At 41.5% G+C, this 21,728-nt stretch overlaps 1 protein-coding gene across 7 annotated transcripts in view; it reads left to right on the top strand.

Annotated features, from left to right (window-relative positions):
• MYO9A (myosin IXA) overlaps positions 1–21,728 on the top strand; it is a 188,430-nt gene that overhangs the window by 85,404 nt on the left and 81,298 nt on the right. For all 7 annotated transcript variants that reach the window (XM_076348589.1, XM_076348592.1, XM_076348590.1 and 4 more), the window contains one exon: positions 3,287–3,376. In XM_076348589.1, coding sequence (XP_076204704.1) covers positions 3,287–3,376 — 90 coding nt within the window. The remainder of the gene's footprint in view (positions 1–3,286; positions 3,377–21,728) is intronic.

The following is a 21,728-nucleotide window of genomic DNA, read 5'->3' on the forward strand; positions in this document are numbered from 1 at the left end:
TACGAGGCAGCCAGTGCTTGCATCCAGCCTTTTCTTCTGGATCCATTTTCTGGACGAAGTTTTGGGGATCACAGAATCATAGAATGGTTTGGGTTGGAAGGGACCTCCAATGGTCATCTAGTCCAACCCCCCTGCAATGAGCAGGGACATCTTCATCTTCATCGGATGCGAAGCTCCAAGCCAGAACTCGAGTCAGATAACTTTCTGGTTGTTTGAAAGAAAGTTTGAAGAAAAGGTTCAGATCTCTTTCGAGAAGAACTGATAGAAATCTGAATTTATTTTCTGTTACTCCACACCAGGGAGCTTTTGAACGAGCACTCAACACTGTAATCCCTTTCTCAAATATGGGAGGAGAGACAAAAAGCGATGTTTTCTTGCTCTCAAGTTGGAAATGGTTCATTTTTCTCCAGCTGCTATAACATAATACCCCAGCATTACTGGAGAAGCAATCTCCGCCTGCCTTGGCTCCAGCCCAGCCCTTGCGGGAGCCCACTGGCTGTCTGCTCCCCGCCGCGCTCCGCTAACGTTTATAGCCGTGGCAGCATTGCCGGTCATCCTTCACTGGGTTTTAGAGCTCTAGTCATCCAGCCCTCTCAGCGTTGGTTCGACTTGCATGTGGCAGTGAAGTCTTAAATCTGTGTTTTGTCCCTGTAATTAAAATATAAACTCCTACGGGCTGTGTAGCTTTTTTTAAGAGGGAGAGCAGGACTTGCCCTTTAGCACCAGAAAACAAAAATCCATGAAATGTAACTTAGAAGTGTAACTCCCGGGGCACAAAATAAAGAAATAAGTTGTGTTCTCCTCTTTGCTAATCTGCTAAGATGGTTTTTGTCTCTATTTTAGTGTATCATGCTTTCTGGAGGAGGAAGCATAGGATGTACGCGATAGGGAAGCTGCAAGTATCTCAACGCACCAGGTGTCCTTAGTCATCGGCATGCGCCGAGTTTATCTTTAGAAAACTCCTGTGGCTCCTCGTTGGCATGAGGAGTCAGCTACCTTCAAGCTGTGACCTTAAATGAAAATTAGGATAATTTGGCTGTACCCATGGTGTTGGCTCTCAGAAGTGATGAAGCAATCAAGATATCAAGCTCCACGGGGTGGTAATTGCAGGCAGAGACCCAGGGAGATGCAGGGATTACGTTCCCATCCTTGCCAAGTATGTTTTTGTACGAGAAGATGATTCGATGCGATCCCTCCGGGTCAGCTTGCAGCAGGTCTGGAGATGAAGGATGCACATCTGCAGGTCTCATCCATCAGGAGAGCAGAGGGAGAAGGAAACCAGGGTGAATGTTTGATGGGGATGGTGAGGGACGGCGCGGGTAGTTGTTTAAACCGTTTAAAATTCCTGTGTTTGCTGACAAATGTGGGACTTGGAAGCATTTAGGTTGTTTAGGAATATTACAGTGGGCTGTTTTGATTAGTAACCATCTGATACCCCTCTGCCATGTTGCCTTTGATAATTAAAAAAAGCCAGCCTGCTGGCTGCGGGTTTGCAGCATCCCTGAAGTGGGATAACGGATGGTGTAAAACTCACTTTTGTTCCAAGCTGTGCAACTGAGGGAGGGCAGCCGATGGTCCCGCAGTCGCAAGCTGCTGGAAAAGTGTCCGTGTTTTGCCTGCAGAGCTGAAATTTTAAAAAATCGCCATTTTGCTGAATATAGAGGAATAGAAACCAAATGTGAAAACTTGCTGTGGATTTCCGGATGAACCAGAAGATTATTATTTTTCCGCTTGATTTTGAAAGGTAAAATCAGATTGTAGGAACTGGGGGCTCTAGAGTGTTACTGAGGACTAGTGAAACGAACCTCGAGGTGTTGACGTTCGACTTCCAATGACATAGACCTTGCTTTTAGGTGAAGGTCATATACAGGCGACTTGATGTTTTCTGCTTTCCTCACCACAGCAACAAGTTCTTGTTAGTGGGTGTTGCAGAAAAAGTCAGTTATATAAAAATGCACTGGAGTTTATCAGGGAGACTCCCATGACAGTATTTTTGGTAGACGGTAGGATTTTGTACAGAATGGCATCATTATTGCAATGGTTTGTGAGATTTATTAAGTTCCACTGGCTTGTTTGCATTGCTCCTCATACTAATTACTGGATTAAACCAGTAAGTCAAAGTACATAAACCACTAAATTCCCCATCATCTGCATCAAATCGTAAATGGTTTACCTGGGATAAAAATACGGCCATGGATGGCTTCAGAAATGTGGATTTGGTGCTTCTAGTCTTCATCACAGATGTTCTGAGTGGGCCTGGTGCCTGCATGGAGTCCTTCAGTTAGGATAAGCAGCTTGTATTAGACTTCGGTGTGGCTTCTCAAGCAACAGCATCTCCGTATACATCCATAGCTACCAACTCTGGGCTCAAAGATTTTCACCCAGACTAACAATTTCTTTTTTGACATTGAAATTTAGCAAAGAGCGGTCAACGACTCAAAGTATTTAGGTCTAACTTACGTATAAGAGTATCACCATCTATTCTGGTAGAGAGGGCATGCTTCTGAATTTCTCCAGGGGACATCAAAATAAGAGGGACCTGAAACTGGTCAGAAAAGAGGCTTTCTCACAACAGTTCATGGCAGGTGCTGCTTAATTTGTTGGCACTGTTTACCTATTTGCCAAAGTGTCTGTGTTTACACAACTGATTTTTCTTTTTCTACAAACTGGTTTCTGTTACGGCTGATTAGAGATTATCGCCTTGCCAGGAACTGTCGTCTTTAGGGAGTAAATATCAGGTGTGAATAGCAGAGTAAATATCAGGTGGTTTTCAAAAGGTTTCTTCCTCCTTCTAATTCCTCACCACCCTGAAAAACACAAAAAAACCTCTGCACTAGGATACCTCTTAAACTGATGACACTGTTTTGCTTATTTGTAGAGTAATTTGTATGATGTCATCTTGACAACACTAGAGAGTTGACTTACTTTACCAACAAAAAGTGTGGGAGGGAGGAGCTGCACCAGGAACGAAGGAAACCAAGGGGAAATTGCTAGAAATGCGATGACTGAATGTGGAAAATCAGGTTCCCTTGAATACCATGGTGTCTGATTTCTGATGCTGGATTTATGTGCTGAGTTGTCTCCTCCCAATGGCTAGCTTGTTCTTATGCATTGAACATTAACTCTGCAAGGGCTGGCAAAAGTGTTTTAAATTTTTTAAAAAATTAAATTTATAAATTTTACATTTATGAAAATGTTTACACTTATAAATTTTATTTTTTTTTAAATTAGATTTTAAAAAAATTTATTCCTACTATAATCATTAACGTCAAGATTTTTGTTTTAGGTGAAAGAAGAGATGCTGTTTGAGGCCCTGGTTACCAGAAAGACAGTGACAGTAGGAGAGAAGCTGATCTTACCGTACAAACTAGCAGAGGTCTGTACATGATCCTTATTACTAAAAGGGCAACTCTTGGGGTGGTTTTCAATGCTTTGAGATGTACACTCAGCTCTGGTAGAGTTTCTTTCATTTTTGGTTTATTTACATAAAAATAATGTACGAGAAGCCTAATGTGTGTGAATCTAGAAAATGATTGACTTCACCTTCTATGCCGTTCCTGGAAAGCAGGTTTGCACTCTATTCTGTCATAGTCTTTAACTGTTTTAATGACTTACGGTTGTGTAAGTGTTCTCCAAAGCAGAATTGTGCGTTGCTGAGTGTACGTGACACAAGTAGTAGTCTTCATATGTCGTTCCTTAAACTGTAGCACTGATTCATCCCACAGCAGAGTGGTGACCTAAGACCTCCAGGAAATTTTTGGTGGGGTCCTAAGTGCCTACGTTAGTCAAGGTTCTTGTATGGGAGGAGCTGGAGATCCTCTGTAGGAGATTCCCATTATCTTTTCTTCAGACCTCTCACAACCTGGGTCCTTGCGAGATGCTTTGGAGCAGCCACAACTCGATCAGCCGCTCTCAAACTTGAGTGTAGTCTGTGCCGCTGCTAACCATGGGGCTGGCACTGCATGAAATGTTTAACTTCTTTATTATGGTCTGTCTCAGGATTACAATGTCAGCGAACGTGTGTTTTCTTTCTAAATATGTGGTTTCCAGGAATTTTGAATTATATTCTGTGGCCGGTAAACAGAAACACCTCTGTTTTCTTCTTATATTCTCCAAAGTATATAAGCTCTATTCTGCTGCAGTACTTGTTTTGGCTGTTTCTGCATCTAGTGTTCTTGTATCCCCCCCTGGTTTAAGAACGTTGAGCACGGCATCACACCACGCTCTCTCCCTGGGTTCCTCCTTGTAGTCATATGGTTGTATGAGAATTTGCAACATTTTGAGTAATGTCTCTGAGAGCGGTCTGTTGTGTCGCAAATAAGTAAGCATGTGACGTGTTGTCATTAGGGTCAGCTGTAGATATTTTGATTCCTTTTTACCGGGGAGGGGGGGAATATTTTCTCCCCTTTTGAGATGTGTGTTTAAGCTCAGTAACTGTTATTAAGCTTTAATCTTTAAAAGTTAAGTGTTGCCTTTGTGCAAGGCTTGAATCTCCCCTAACAAAGGGCACACAAATGCTTTTACTGTGTCTTTGTGACAGACATATAATGGATGTGGTATTTGTACTTTTTTCCTGCGTCTTGGGCACAGACTTAAGAAATTGCTAGAAATTTCGTAAAAACGTAAAAAGTAACTGTAACCACCCTCCTGCTGGAGGTTACTTCCCAACAGCTTGTGATGATGGAACAACATGCAGCAATGTGCCTTCAACCACCTCGCTGCAAAACTTGGCAGGTTGGATTAAACTGTTTCTTCTAATATTTTAACCTGGGCCACCAGGTTTTGTATTGAACCAGTCTTACCTAGATGCTCCTTCTGTTGAGATCAAAGAACCCCTCTTGCTACCTAAAATGGTTGAGCATGAATTTCTCAAGTGCTTTCCAAAATGTTTTTGGTGATGTCTCTGCTCACGAATCTTGGGTATTCACTTACAAAGGTTTGTCACCAATATCTAGTACAAGAAATGAAAGATCAGGGTGTGGCGATTGTGGTGACTGGGGGGGAAGACAAAGGAGCACAAGGCTCTGGTGGGAAAGGTTGATGTAATCTCCATGACGAAATCATTTTGTAAGAAGCCGTGAATTGTGTTAAGAAAAGGTAGGCACCACCCGTGCTTTTTATTCACTGCCCTTACAACATTAGCATCCTGACCACCAAATTTTATCCGACAGTGACCTCTCTCTGGTAGCAGGTTCATTACTGACTTGCTCATGCTCGACATACTAGAGCAGAATTTGAGATGCTCTAACTGGAACCTCAGCACGATAAGAGGTCTTCTCCTGGTCTTCCTCTGGCTCAGGGAGTAAAAGAGGTGACTTAGATTCAGATTCATCTGAATCAGGAAGGAAGAGTAGGATTCATTTGACATTTTGGGACTTTACAGAGAATACTGATGTCTGATAATCCCACTCATGACTAACTGGATTGTTGGCACCGTTGGGAACCGATGGGCTGGTTATTCTTCTTGTGTGTTTTACAGAAGAGCTTTATAGTTGGTTCAAATGGCTGGAGTGATTGAGGTTTTGAGGATTTTCAGACTTGACTGTCCCACCACGACTCCTATAACTCATAGGCAGCTGCCTTTCCTGATAGAGCGATGATGTATGTATTTTTCAGATGCTGAAATGCTTGACGTTTTTTGCATAGCTTGTTGATACACTGAAAGTTTCAGAGGAGTTTGTCTGGAAAAGACTGTACTGCAGTGGCTCTCAAAAAAGGATTGTAAAAATGTCATTTTGGCATGTGCTTGCTTTTTTACACCATCAAGAGCAGCAGCTTGCATCTACCAAGTGCCTTCCAAGGTTTTGAACAATTTTATATAGGGAGCCTGCACAGTGTAGCAGTTATTAAAAGAAGAGCAAAAACTTGGCAAAAGTTTTGAAAAAATAACATTTTTGAAAAAAAGTTTGTAAAAATAAGAAATTTTTTTTGGTTCCGAAACCTGTTGTCTAAACTGTGAGTGGAAATAGTAAATTATTGGGCTCTATGGGTGAAGTGGGAGTAAGTAGCATTGGGCTTCTACCTGCAACATCACTGATGAGATCGCTCAGGATAGCGGGAGAGTTTGTTGTTGAGGAGATTGTGTCTCCTGATGGAGCCTTTGGCTCTGTAGATGAGACACAGACCTGGGTTTCTTGGTTTTCTTCTACCTCTTTATGAATTTTGGGTTATTAGCAAGGAGTTAGAAGTATGGAGCTTTAATTTGAAATAAACATTCTTCTGTAAAAAGCCTTGAGGTCTTACGTTTGGGATGGGTTCTTGAGCTTTGATGAGGTTCCTGCGTGCATCTACTCCATATTAAAGAGACATATCGTATTCAGTATGGGTGGTTGGACTTGCCCATAGGGCTTCAGGCGTTGTTTCACTTTCTGTGCTCTGCACAGGGGCTGATGTTTGCTGATCCCTTTCATCAAACAGTGTTGGAGTATATGTGCATGACAACTCGACGTAGAAATACTTTCCATGAAATGGCTAATGCTAATGTGATCATTCTGTGATCACAGCCTGGCTCCTGTGAGATCTGTAACCTCAGAGTCCTGCTGTGACAATTGTCACCCTCCCTTAATAGTCTTGAATGGGCAGAGGAGATGCAGGTGGTCTGGAGTAATCCTTTCCTTCAGAGCTTTGGAGGAATCAGAGCTGAGACTGGACTTTATTATACCAAGTCAAGCCTTTTCTCTTCCATTTTCCCGAACTGTAGCCCCACAAGCGCACGGAGAGGATGCCTTTGTTGGATTTGCAGTGATGCCGCATTCCTCTCTGTCTGCATGCTTGCTCGCTGCGTTGTTATTGTACGCTGATTAGAAACACTGTCCTGTGGTTTGGGGCTTTTTTTTTTTTTTTTTTTTTAAACAGTGGTTTGAGCGCTTGGCAACTCCTCATTTGAAACATTCTCCTTCATGACAGTTATAAATTTATATCAGGCTCTCTTCCTGGGTTTGTTCTGTTCATCTTTGCAGTAATTTATGTAAAACTAGATACTTTATTCTGGCACATTTTGATGCTTGGGTAAAAGGTACTGCAAAATGTCCTTGTGGGGACATTTTGTCCTTGCTGTCCCAGCAGCCTGAGGCCAATAGTGTTGAAGGAGACAGCTGCAGTTAGCACCCGTCTCCTCTCTGTTTATTCATATCATACTTCTTTACTACTTTTCTTGATGGCTTTGCCTCCGTGAGTTGCGTTGGGCTTTTCCCCCATGAGTTGTGTGCCGTTTTTAAGTTAGGCAGAAATGTTGGCTTTGTCAACTCTGTGCTTCTTTCAATAAGTCAAGACTTTTTGAGTCTTGCCTGCCTACAACTGTTCTGCTGGATGACCTTGGAGGATCTAAATCAGGTTAATGGGTTAAAATGTTATATTGAAGTCCAACAAGAAGGTAGGACTCCAGCAGAGCAAAAGCACTGCCTCCTGTGTACCAGCAGTTGCCAGTGCTGTCATCTTCAGCTGAGCAAGTTCTTCCCAGCACGTACAGATTTCGTTTTACTTTATTTCCCTCAGGAGGGTACAAGATGTGTGATAGCAGCACCTGCTCGAGCAGGGCTATAGCCAGGAACAGATAAACTGTTGTGAACTGAGCTCCCATTTCAAGGTGCGATCTGTTGTTTCTTGGTGTGTAGTCACTGCCTGTCCTCAGGGTATTACAAGGATTATGGAATGAGCATGTTCTTCAGGAAGACCCTGCAAAGCGTAATGTGCCATCAGGTTTTTCTGATCGTTCAGTAAATCATGGTGTATTGTTAAGAGGTTGTGTCTGACCATGGTATTAACAGTCAGGTACGGCCCCGTGTTGCTGGAGCTACCGGTATTTCTGATTAAGGAGAGGCAGTCAAAGAGAGACTTGATTTTGAAGGTAAAAATCAACGCTGCTTTGTAGTTGCAACCTCTCTTTGCTGTGGCACCGATGGCAAATGTGGGCTTGATTGTAGACCCCATGCGTCTGCAGCCCTGCGGGGAGAGCTGCCTGTCCGCTCTCTGTCTGCATCTCCAGCGCTTGTTGAAATGTAAATGAGCAAGGACACCACATCCATAAATAATGCTTATATTTACCTCTGGCAGCTGCCTCTTATCTTCAGAGCCACGCTGGCTTGTCTGCTGCAGAGCTGCCTCCTGGAACCATTCATTTTTCCTTTTATAGTAGCTGGATGGTATTTTAATGCAGTGTTTGAAACGACTGCGTAATTTGGTCTAGCGCTAAGGTTTAGACGCTTTATGCTGTAGATAAACTTAGTAAAAAGGCTGCACGGACACGAAAGGCTGCAGTTGTGTTCAGAGGTCTTGGTTCGTTGTCCAAAACAGCTGCCAATGTCTTTATCAGGAGCGAGATGGTGTATTAATGGAGCTAGCAGCAGTTAATGGATTTCTGGAGAAATCACGGTGTGTCCATGCAGGGCGAGGGCAGTATTTGGTAACAGCGAGCTGGCCAAGACCACTTCATTTAGCAAATAAAATGCAGTGGTAAGGACCCTTTGAAAAGAGAAGGTTTGACTATGGGAGCAAGAGAGCCATCAGTGGTGTCTGGAAAGATTAGAGTATTTTGATTCAGGTCTGTCTTGAACGCTGGGCATCTGTCTGCAGCCACAGTATTCTTCTTCCTAATAAGGTAAAATATAGCAGGCACGTAAATGAAATAGGGGAACAATGGGATTTTAATGGTAACAGAATAATAACGCACGCTGAGGATTGCTGTTGTCCTTCCCCAAGTGCCCCTCAACTCCAGATTCTGGGCATTTTTTTCATATATTCATATGTGAATTTTTGCAGTCCTCCTACTGAGGTAGGAAAGTTTCATAAGCCACAATTCAGGTATTTAAAAGAAAAAGAAACAGACGCGCTAAATATTAAGCGGCTTGACTGATATTTGGTAGGAAACATGCAGCCGATGCAGGAGCAGAGCACTTTAATCAAATCTTTGTGGAGAACTTGGGGGTGGTTAAAAATCTTGCTCTTGATCCTGCTTGTAATCCGAGCGTCATTTTAAGCTTAATCTGTGCAAGGAACTGCCCTTCTGGGTCACGTCTGTCTTCTTCCTTCTATCTAAATAATTCAGAGAATTCAGGTTTTTTTCCGTCTCAGCTTACTGCAAGGCTCCAAGGCCATTAGTTTATGCCTTGACTAATACAGTCATATACCTCGCTCAAATCCATTCAACATCTTGACTGGTGGTTCTCACTCCCCCTTTCCATTGCGCCGGAGACGAGCCCCGTGTCTGAGCTCCTCAACCATCCCCACCTGGTTTCCATCCCATTTGTTCTGCTTATCAGGCTGGTGTCTGTCACCTGCTTCTCTGTTTTTCACCAGTCTCTGCATTTTTTCCGTGTTCTTCATCAGATGAGGAAAAACTCGTTATCAAAATAAATACATCAGTTAGTGAATCCTTTTCTACATCCCTCCAGAAAACAGATTTTTCCATGATGCTTTCAATTCATTTAGTTCTGTTGGTATTTCTTAAGCAAATGACTTTGCAGAAAGACTTTGTTTTAACAGGTCTTTATAATTTTCAGCCGTTTGTGACCAGGGATGTTTTATGCCTAAGGGTTAGTTAATGAATTAATTCACACTTCTGGAAGAAGTCTGATGTGAAATTGCCCAACAGAAGGGAAATAAAAGATGTGAGACAACTTCTTGGGCAACAAGTGACCTGATTCTTCCCTTCCTTTAATTTTGGAAAGCTGTTAGGAGCTGGTTGCTTGATGTGATGAGTGTCACGATAAATGTCTTGTATTAACTTAATGTGTATTCATAATTGTAAGTGGAAAATGGCTATCTTAAAAACCAGAGGAACTGAAAGGGACTGCGTTGTGTGTCCGGGGAGGTCCCTGCAAGCAGATGTTGTGGAGCACAAAAAAAAAGGCATGTTATCTCCTGCCCCTTTGGCACTCTTCTATATTGTGATAGCAAGACCTGGGTTGCAAACATATTTTTTGTTAAGTCCCTCTGCACTGCCTTAAGTGTACCTAGTTCTTGGGGTCTGCTAAAACTCTATGTAATGCCAATATATTTTGAAAATTTTTATTTGCAAGCTTTTGTAGGCTATAATGTGCCATCATATCTTCGCTTAAATGGCTATACGCTATTTAGCAAATGAGTGTTACATGCAGGTGTTTACGTGGCCATGGAAGGACACCGTCGAACTGTTCTGTGATGGTGTGCAGAGCACCCAAATAGCAATTGAATCTGTGAAATGCTTTTTATTCTGCATAAATATGTGCAGCTATAGGTTCATGTGAGATCAGCTAATCGTTAGTTAGAAAAGCGCTTATGCAGTTCAGGTCAGATTTGCTAACCAAAATATTCAGTCTCCTGAAAATCTATTATGTGCAGAAAAAAGCAGAGGGTAATAAGCATTGAACAGTGTTTTTAGTGTGACAGTAAAGCAGGAGAAGACAGTCCAGGTCTTCTGTCTGCCTTTGCCGAGGGCTGTGCAGCCTTGCTCGGTCCTTTCATTGTGCCAGATGTTCGTCATCCCTGGGTCTGTGCTGACTCAGTTAGCTAACCGAGAGAAAGTCCTTGGAGTGGAAGGAGAGTTGGGTTTGTGTCCTTTTGCTAAGTCCAGTAGAAGGCTAGTAAACACCAGCGTTGTGCTGTCTGGAGAAAGGGGGAGAAGAGGGAACCTTTGCCCAGGAGCAGTGGGGCAGGCACGTCTCTCCCTTCTGGTGGCACAAAGCCAGTGGATTTTTTTTTTTTTCATAGCATAAAGCGTCACTTCACCCTGACCTTCTTTACCCGGGATGAATTTCTTGCTGATGAATACAAGACACTCAGCATGTTCGTGAATAACCATCACAAGATGGTTATTTCAGATGATAAACCGTGCTGCGTTAGTGGGTTGAGCTTGGGGAGAACGGTTAATTTTCAGCATGGTAACAGTTAATTGGCAGAGATACAAGATAGACAAGCCTTGCGGAGCAGACCTTAATGAGGGGAAAAAAGTATTTCATTACAGCAAAGAGCTGAGCGATGTTTCATTAGCTTACGTACTCAGAGTGGTACTGTCTAATGCCTTTTTCAGACCATTATAAAGAGAAAAGGAATGGAGTTCCAGGGCCAAATGGCATAACATTACCTAAGATGTTAAAAAAAAAAAACAAACAAAGGAAAAGATCATAGTTGCAACTAATCATGAGCATTTAACTGACTGAAAATATTAGAAGAGAAAAAGTGGGAAGCAGACAAAATAATTAGTAGCGTGAAGAAAGTGGAATGAAAATTCTCAGTCCTGAAGTAGGAGGACAGGGACACTTAATGGAATAGAAAGTAGCAAAACTGCTGGAAGCACCTACTTATACAAAACCCCATTAGCTTAGGAGACTCATTGTCACCACAGGTTATTAGCATCGGGAGCTTAGCAGGATTCCTTTGAAGACCTGGTACGTTGATGAGTGTGTTCGGAATTAACAGAAAAAATATTAATAGAATACAACTGAAACCCCACAAAGCTTTTAAGAGCCAAGCAAGCGTCTCTCCTTCAGGACATGAGGGCAACCTGTCAGTTGTAGAACTTCAAAAGAAACTCTTTCAGGGGATTAGGTTTCTCATTTTTCCCTTTAAAATGCAAGGAACAGCTGTGCTTGGTGACAGAATGTGGATTAGATGAGACTAGTGGTTTTATTGGACTGGTGTCCTGCATGTATTTCTTTATGGGATGCAGCATCCTTCCTTTACTAGGAAGACCGAGTCCATCAACGTTGGGTCCTTTTTTTTCTTTTTTAACTTGTTTTGATGATTTTTTTTTTTCACATGATGATATGGTTATATGCCCTAACATTTCCACGAAGCGGTGCGTGGGATTTGATGCAGACATCTGGCTGAATGGAGCTTGTGTCTACAAGGTTCTCCCAAACCTGCAGAATCTCATGGTTGACAATGTACATCTGAACATCCTGGGAACCCAGAGCTCATGTGCAAAGATGTTATGGTTACTCTTCTCTTCTGTGCCACCATGGAAATTCTTGTGTGTTAGCTGTGTTCATACTACTTATTCGGCACTAATATCTGGAAAAAAAAGGAAGACTCAGATTTCGAGATTTCTGAGCAGAGTCCAAAATAAGGACTTTAAGAAGGGAAATGCTGACTTTCCATGGACTGCTCTCCCCACTCCAGCTGCCATTTCTGTCATCAAATCCATTCTCGACTCTTTAAAGGCTTCTTTTAATTACATCTGATTACTGAAAAGACGCTTTAATTTCACAGAGTCCCTTTTGTTACTTAAATTTAGGCTAAACTCACGTGAAAAGTTTTATAAGAATGGAAACGAACCATTCCTGGATGAGCAAGTCAGCTCTTCCCACACAGGATGTAATTTTGGTACAGTTGCTTGGAATATGGGATTTTTCTATATAATCTCAATCTGAATAAATTTAGATTGATTTCTTCTCAGCCTAAGGCTGTTTATCAACAGTTGATGTAGGAGGAGGTGTAGAAGCTCCATGGCTGGACAGGGTCTGTCACACAGCCTTTGCCTTTACAGCTGTAGCAGCTGAGGTGTGACAAGAAGTAATTTCTCTTTGAGGAAGCTTGCCAGAACAAAAGAGCCAGTAGTGAACATGATGATACACTAGCAGAAAAAGTTTTTCCACGACAGTGTTTTCTGCTTGGGAAGGGCCAACAGAAAGGCAGGATTTGGCTTATAAAAGCTCAAGTGCTATTTTTGATGATGCATTGGACTTCATGGTAGGAATGCTGGTACATTGTGCCTGTAAACTGCTGAGCGAATTTCCCTAAACATAGCCTACAGGTTCCTCCTCGGGTCAGGTCACACACCTACTTCTTGTGCCACCAAGTAACCTATTAATTTATTTATGTTCTGGTTTCACTGTGAAAACATGGACTGAATGGGATCTCAGTTCATGCTTTTGGTAGAACAGACTGTGGTGGAGGAAAACACTTTTTTGTTTGAAAAAAGTGTTTGAAACCTTTGCTGTCAGCAGGCCCTTCAAATTTGGCTGCCTGGTGGCTCTGTTCTTCTGCAGCTCTTTATGGTGGGCTCATGATTGCTCTACGTGAGCACCTTTCAGTAGGGGTGCTCCATGCCATCCTTTCCTCCACGGGGAGAAGCGAGAACCACAGACTCATTTTCTGGAAAAGTTTTATTTCAGGAAGAGAAGGGGGTTTTTTGTTTCTTTTGGTTTGTTACAGATGACATTTTCTAACCACGCTGTCCAAATCGGAAGGCTGAAGGCTTTGACTGAAATTATTTTAGGAAGATGATGCTTGTAACCTCATGGCTCCACAGTTGAGACTTTGATAAAATTGCTAACAAGATTTTTGTTGGTTTATTTTGGTTTTGACTGTAACCTGAGTGCTTTTTTCTGAAAAGCGTGACCACAGCATATTACAGATATTCAGCTACGATATGACAATATTATAGATGGGGACTTGCAATACATCTCCAAAAATAAATAGCAGGCAGGCTCTAGTCTGTGATGGGAATGACGGGTCTCCTGTCTGTCCTCTTCCAAGTCCTGCCTACCACCAGCTGAGATACAACAGGTGGGTCCTCAACACCCACAGAAGATGTTGTTCTCGTTTCAGATTTTCCACTTCATTTTCCCTATTAATGTCTGTCTAATGACAGGAGGATGAGTAAGGAGGGGGAAGGTTGCAGGAGCATGCTGACACTTCCCATGTTATTCCTCAGGAGTCGTGTTAGCACAGGAACGGCATGAGCTGTTTCAGTGGGAATGTATGCAAGATAGGGAGCAGTGTAAGGATGAAGATGTTAACCCATGATGAAAAGAGTGCAATGACATTAAAAATGTTTTTAATCCTTTTTTTTTAAGTTACTAATGACAAAGGTTGGGTTTCTTACTTCCTAGAGTAGCAGGTAAGCTGGTAGCTCTGAAGGACTTTCTTGTCAACCTGATGATATATTGATGCAGGAAGATTGTCTCACTGGACAAATCCATTGATTTGACTTCTCTCACTGTGGTTGGGATTTTTTGGGAGGAGTGTTGGCATGGTTTGGGAGAGGCCCTAAAAATACCTCTGAGTAATACAGACCGGCAGGTTGGAGATGGACCTTTGTCAAAGGAAGGTGATCGTGAAGGTACTGGGAAACTGGTACTAGAAAAGAGAGAGCACAAGAAGAATTTTTAAAAGGGTGTTTGATACGTAAATTGGAGACTAGTACCAAAAAAATATCTCTGAATCTGAGAACTTTATAACTATTTTAGTGAAAAAATTCTGCAATGCCTTCTGTTTCAGTGTTGTATTGGAGAACGGTTCGGTATTGTATTGTAATGACATTCCAGTCTATTTTTTCTCATTGCAATATCCACCCATAAGTTCTGGAAGACATCATTGACACTTGCATCTCTTGGATAAAATCCATTGGCAGGACACCCCGCTGCCTCCCGGCTCCGGGGTGATAGTGGAAGCTTTCTGCCGGGACGTGGCGGCCAGCCGGGAAGGCAGGAGCCAGCAGTTGTGGTAGTGCAGGGCTTAGTACAGGTTTTTTGGGGTATGTTTTTTGCAGGTACATTCATAGAAATAAAACATAAAAATGAGCCTTTGCAGAAAAGTTTACAGCATTTTTAAATGAACTTTTCCTTTTTGTAATTAGACTCCTCTTGCATTTGTCACTCCTCTTCTTCCAATGATGCTTTAAAAGATACTTTTCCTCCTCCTTAATCAAACATAAAAATCATAAAAAACCCCTTTTGCAGGCTGGAGTCAGCATGATACATTAATGATTTGAGTTCTCTTAGGAAAAGCAAACACGAGAATGACAGGATTTTAATATGATGCTAAGATAAAATAAGAGTATGGAAAATTACATCATACTTATCCAGCCCGAGTATGATATAATACTCCTTGATGCCAAGATAGGGATTAAGCTAGAGTCTGATATTCTGCAAGAGTACTTTCCTCTGGGTGTTAAGCCTCTGTTTAAAAAAGAAAAGCTAAGCCTGCTTGTCTCAGCCTATGTCCTGTGACCCAAAGGGGAACCACAAAAGCTGCTTAATCTATCTCCTGCCGCAGGACATGGCTGTGAATGTAAACCAGACGCACGACGTATTCGGTAATAAATAGAAAACGAGCAGAACAGCCGGAAACCATAATTCTCCGTGCACACACGTGTGTGACTTGGGACCCACTGAATAGGCTGAACCTGATGTGAGATAAGAGTGAGGCACTAAAACCTGCATTTGGACAAAAAGAGGGATTTAGACCTTGCCTTATTCCAGCAACTAACAGTTTTGCATCTATTTTTCAAGTCCAGAAACGTCACCAACTTCGGTGGTGAGCCACAGAGAGGATGCGATGCGCCGGCAGGTTTTGTATGCAGTGCTGCTATACTTCATCGCCATCCTCCTCGTTTTCTGCTCCTTCCCTAATTTAGCTCTACTTCACAGCTACGTGTCTCTCCCTTCCTTAGATGTTACTCCATCTCAGAACAGGAGTGACAGACCCAACAAACCATCCCTCTGCAGTTGTTCTTCTGTCCATACAAGTACAAACCCAAGCTGAAGCCACCTTACGTATGGTTTTTTCCCCAGCCCTCACAGAGCAGTAACAGCGTCGGAGATAAAAATTGGATTTTAATATCATTTTAGTACATGTGGTAGCTACTTCTCTGACACTTAACGCTCTTATTAGTAGCTGGCACCCCTAAGCCCTATTCAAATAAAATTAGGTTTTGAGTCTGTTTTATTTAATCATGTAATTCATGATTGCTGCAGAGATCATCATCACCTAGATGCCTACGTGTGCTGTTTTTAATTGACTGCGTGTCCAAGACTTATTGAGAACGGAGGATTAGCTTCTATTCCTGTTCATTGGACCCCTTTATGAAATACAAATCAAGTGTATTAGGAGAGCTTGCATTGCTCTTGGTTTTCCTTGTTCTAATCTCAGATAAGTCATATCCCTAGCAGCCGTATAGCTCTTCAGACTGGCTGAGCATTGCTAGTATATATTTTTTTAAAAAAAGAGATGTGTGGATTTTTTTAGAGTAGAAACTGATTTTTTTTCATCATTTACTCATGCATACAGCGTAATTATTGTTGAATAGATACTTTGAGTCAAATAAGAAAACAAATACACTTTTTTCCTGATCTTTTTCCCCTATTTGAAAATTATGTATATGACTCAAACCCACAGAAGTGATTGAAGGAGGGAGGCATAATCAGAAAATATTAGGTAAATACCATGGGCAAAATTCAGTAGGTATTAAAATGTGTTTTTTTCTCTGAGTCATCTTGGAATAAGACATTTGTGTTACAGTGAGTACAAATGTAATTATGAAGCCAAATTTCACCTTAGAGAATAAATGGGGGAAAAATGGGAATGGCTGATAAGGATTTTAAAACAGACATCAAATGACAACAAAAATCAAATCCTGTCTATGATAATAGCTCACTAAATTATTTTTTTGGTAGGATATCAGCAGATTCCTGGGACTTAGTGCCAAATCCCTGTGAGCAGAAAAGCCAATTGATTCATTGGGTAACGCACTGAAAATTTATTCCACCTATTAAAAGAAAAACAAAAAACCAAAACCTCTGTAGAGCCACTAAAAATTGGTATATAGATTTGATTTTTGGAGGGATTTCCTGAATAGGAAGAATCCTAGTGCTGCTTTTTTATTTTTTTTCCCCCTGAATATTTCATTGGAAGCACCTTTCATCCTTGTATAGAAATTATAGGAAGTCTATCAAAGGCCTTAAGGGAGAATGGGATATTTCCTTTCTTCCTGTGTTCATATCTTATTTCCTGAAGAGAAGAGGAATCTCCGTTTCTATTATACACAAGCAGAAAACGTGAAGTGTTTTGTGGTACCTGGCTTTACTTAAAAAATGGAACTCCTATCTTTGTGTTTTACATAAACTCTTGCAAACTTCACACTCAGAAAGAAACATTTCTTGCCATCCTGGAATTATTTTAATTGTTTTTTGTAAGTATTTGATGTCACAGGTCTGAAAAGAGAGCGTGCATTGCTTGTTTTCTTCCTAGAGGACAGGAAACAACCGCACACGTGTGTGTCCATTTACGTGTTACTGAAGAGCTGTTGGGTCACTAGGAGGGGAAAAATCCATAAGTAGTTTCTACAACTGTATCAAGATCATTCCTATTTCAACCAATAAATTTTCTGAGACAATTGCAAGTTCTTATTGGGAAGTTTACCAAGAGAGTGGCTTGTAAAGCCAGATTTTTTGGGATGGGTGGGAGTTTTGCATCTGTAAGGAACACAGGTGCTGGCAACGGGTTTATCCAGTGGGAGCAAACAACATTGATAATGTCCATCATGAGATACACACACACGGTCTCTAGGGGAAATGCTGAAAAACTGGAGAAAGAAAGGACGATGACCAACAAGGCAACAAGTCGTCTTCTAGGCTAACTACAAGGCAACAAGTTGTCGTCGTCTTCTAACAAGTCTTCTCTTCTAGACCCAATGAATTTTCCAGAGTTGTGCCTGAGAAATGTCATTTAAACATCCTGTTTTCAAGTACTCATAGCTTTTGGAAAATCTGGAGTGGGTGCACTGACCTTGCTCCCATGTCTACGTTGTCCCCTGGTGAAAAATTGGGATTTAATAGCATTATGTTGACTGAAAATTATTGAAGGTGTAATAACATCACGTTGACCAATTGAATCGTTCAGCGTGTCTTTATGGATGTTTCATAGATTTGCATAATGCTGAAGAGATAGGATAAGGGTTGCATGCTCTCACAGTTAATAAACTCTGTGGGGTTTTAATGCTCATTAGGGCTTTAATTTGGTTTGGTGCTTACGCTTACTCTCCAGTTCTACTTTTTAAGTCCACTTCTCGTTAACTGAGTCTGTACTTAGGAACTAGGGTCCAAAAACTCAGCTCTGGGCACATGCACCCTTCGTAAGCTGCATTTTTTACAATAGTGACCCAAAATAGATTGCTGCTCTCCAATATGCGTGCGTTAAAGGGCATTTTTTCAGTGCAAAATGGTCTTTGGGTTTTTCTGCTTCACTTTTCTGTAGAGGAGCATGTGATGCTTCCTACGCTCGGGAGGTAGTAGTGATGAAGTGGTGCTCAGCATCCCTCCTGAGCAAACTCAGTGGCTGTTAAAATGTAATATTAATTGCTTTTTTGATGAACTGGTCGTAAGAGCTGCCGGTATCCAGAAATCTGTCATTTGCGTCAAACAGCCTTTCCATTCTGTTTGTCCAGGATCAGTCTATCTCGTCCTTTGCATTAGCGGTGAGGGAAGACGGGTAGATCTCTCAATGAGCTAAGATGTTTAAAGTCTTTAGAGGTCTGTACCTGGTGCTTAAATACTACTTGGGAATCATTTCTTACCCAGAATTGGTCAGTGCATCAATGTAATGCTCTTCCTAAGTGGTAACAAAAGGGATGAGCTTTGCTTTGCTTTGCTTCTGCCTTATTCTAATTTTCTGAGTGTCCGTGTCGAGTGATGCACCGCACAGAAATGGTTATTTATTTTACGCAGGTTTTTTTTAAACAAAATGTTAGTGGAAGTGTTTATGCTGGTTACAAGAGTCCTTTATGGTATGTTTTTGTTTGGGTCAAAAACGTTTAAAGTTGAATGTCAGAGGCTGGTTGCTGTTCCAGATACGGTCTATGGTTGGTCTGGTTTGGACAGAGTAATTGGGGAGAGGATCTGGCTTTTGCATTTCAATATCACTCTGGATCTCGCTGGAGATAGTGGAGTCTGCACTCCAGAAAATGCTCGTCTTGGCAGCCTCTTGATGGCTTTTTCTTCAGCAGGATCTGTTTGCCTTCTGCTACCTGGGATGCACAATCACTGGGATGTTGCTGCAATTATGCACGATAAAGCAGTGCTCTTTGCCTTTCAAAGCCCTTCAGCATTTGTTTCCATCCATCCTCTACTCTCCAGGCTTTATTTATTCCCCTTAGTGTGAAAAACTTACAAATATTTGAGTTTTTGTTGTTAGAATTGAACTACTGCTCACTCTTGCTCATATATCAGGTTAGTCAGCAATATAAACGCTGAATCCAATAAGGATTGCGGGCTGCACGCTGGGGAACTTCTTATCGCAGCAGATCATGTGAAAATATCTGTAAAAGGTTAACTGGGCGTCTGCCAGGAAGGCAGGTCACCACCGTGGCCTTCAGGGTCTGCAGCGGCCCTGGAGGGGGAGAAGCTGGAGTCAGCAGAACGAAGGCCAAGGGCTCTGTCCGGCGGTACATGGGCATCTCTTCACCTTGCAAAGTCATCTGTTGGTTTTACAAGGAGCTGATGTCCAAAAGCAGGGCAGAGCTTGGCGTCTCTTCTCTACTGGGCTGTGTCAAGAAGGTGAAATCAAGAGCTGTGTTTGGTAAGGGTACCTTAAATTAAGACTTCACTGAGCACCAAAACCCATCCAGCCGTACAAATAAAAAGTGGACTGAGCTCGGTTGTGATGGACCACCTTGATGGCAGCCTGTGCTCAATTCAAGATGTTTTTTTGGGATAGAAGGTTCCCCATTGGATTACATGCTGGTAGATACGTATATCTTAAATGCTGATATTGCTGCTACAACAACAGCCTGTGCCTTAGTTAATACCATATTGGGGTCAAAGAGCTGATTTCTCCTGGTTTTGGCTCCAGGACCAAGTCCAGAGTCTAGAAGATTTGTGACATTGCAATGCCAATGCGGACTTTGCACAAATACAAGCCTGAGTTTTACTATTTCTGGCAGCCCTGCATCTCCAGGAAGGTCCAGGGAGACATGCAGGGGAAAGAACTGAGGTTTGAAAAGAAATTGGAAGTAAGAAGAGTTTTTTCTAATGAGTTTTTCAGAGTCGGTACATCCAGTGCCCGAGCTTTACAGCAAAGGGGCCCATCTGCTTGTGAAGCACTACCTTTGTGGCAATCCATTTTTTTCAATATTTAAAGCCATAAAATTCAACTGGCAGCTTGTAGCATGAAAGTGCTCCCTTAGATTTTTTTTTTTATTATTATTTTTTTTTTTATAAAAACAAGTTATGGCAGGGTGAGTAAAAAGTTGCTGGTTTAACCAGGATTTTAGGAAGTGAAAGGAATGCTTTAATCTTGGTTATCTGTGTATAAGCTGTTGTGGTTTCTGAATATGTAGCAAGGTGCAAGAAGCCATCCTTCCGGCATTTATTAAAAATACGATAGTTTTTTTTTCCTGAGAGCTTTACTGTCCAGCCCCCTGCACAGGCTTTAACAACCACCAACAGAAGCAGTGCAAAAAAAAAAAAAAATTAAAATACCACCCTTTTACATCATCACATACAGCTTTTTTCTGGTTTTTGCTCTTCGTGAGTCATTGCTTCTGTGGGAGAAGATAGTATGGGACTGTGTAATGTGAAGATGGTATTGTTATAGCAAAGAAGCCTGTAAAATTAAAGTTTCATAGATAATAATTTTAAAAATATTGGGGTTTGGAATTTGGTTGCAACCAGCAGAACTATTTTTTAAGGGAAGGGAAGAAAATTTTAATTTTCTATTTTTTTTTAAAGCAGGCATACAAATTAGAGTGTTAATGTTTCTTTTTTTTTTACTCGATTCCCTGCTTTTTCCATTTATAAGTTTGAGGGGGGGTTCTAACCCTTTTGCTTTCCTGGGTTATCTGAGTACCAGCAAATATTTTGAATAATGCCAGCAGAAAAAGACCTTTACTCAGAGTTTCAAATCTCAGCTGAGTGCAGAATAGCAGCAGTAAGAAATCCTGACCCTGGGGTGGGGAGCGGTGGTGATGCTGTAGGGACAGCAGCAGACGGAAGATGTGCTCGTATGCGTTTAGAGAGTTTGTAATCTTAAGAATTAAGAAACTACTGAACTTGTACAAATGTGTTTTACAGAGGCTTTTAATTTGAGCAAGTTTGGTTTTCTTAGATTATATCTCTTGCCGTCTCTAAAACACAGGCTGTCGCTGCAGAAACTGTAAGTCCTTGCTCCAAAACACTTCAAAGAGAGATTTTAATTCTTAAGTCTGTCTTCCCCTTGTTCCTTTTGGCAGAAGATGTTTCCAAAAGTGTATCTATTTTTAAGGTAGCCTGAATCCCGTGCCCATCATGAAAACTTTCAGGCCAATTAATTTGGCAATGCAATCCTATGAAGAACCCCAAATATCTTATATCAGGATCTTAGCAAAGGTTGGCCAACCCCAACAAGTGGCATTTCTAGCATATAATAAATAAACTATATATCCTTGCTAGCCTGATAAGCAGGAAACCTATTGATTAAAACCTTGTCTTCAGCTGATTTCCTGAGTCGCCGAGTTAAAGTGCATTTGATCTATCTTGTTTTCAAATCAGCAATATTTTTGCATGTGTGCAAGATGTTGCGCTCGCTTTGATCCCCGAGAGATTTGTTTTGGCGTTGCAGGAGCTGTTTTTATTTTGCTTTGTGAGCAAAATAAAAATGGTTTCAGCGCCACGGTGTTCCAGATCTGCCTAAATGTCACGTAAGTCTTGCAGAAGAGACAAGAAGCTGTAGGTGACTACCTGAAGACAAGCCATATGTAGTATGTGCTATATATTTCAGATTTAATTCAATATTCACATTTAATGTATGTAGGATAATAAATACAGGAATTAATAAATACACCAATAAATACAGGAACGAATGTTTAAGCGCTTATTTTCAATGCTCTGCTGCGTAGGAGTGAATGTAAGCATGTAGTACAATCCTTTCTTGAATAACAAGCCTGTAATTACAAGAAGAATATCCTGAATATTGCACACCAGGTCGTGCTGTGAACAGCAGGGATGGTCAGGCAGGCTGAGCATCCTTTACCCTGCCACTCCTCGGCAGCTTTA

This window comes from Aptenodytes patagonicus, chromosome 10 (assembly GCF_965638725.1).
Source record: "Aptenodytes patagonicus chromosome 10, bAptPat1.pri.cur, whole genome shotgun sequence".
NCBI lineage: Eukaryota > Metazoa > Chordata > Aves > Sphenisciformes > Spheniscidae > Aptenodytes > Aptenodytes patagonicus.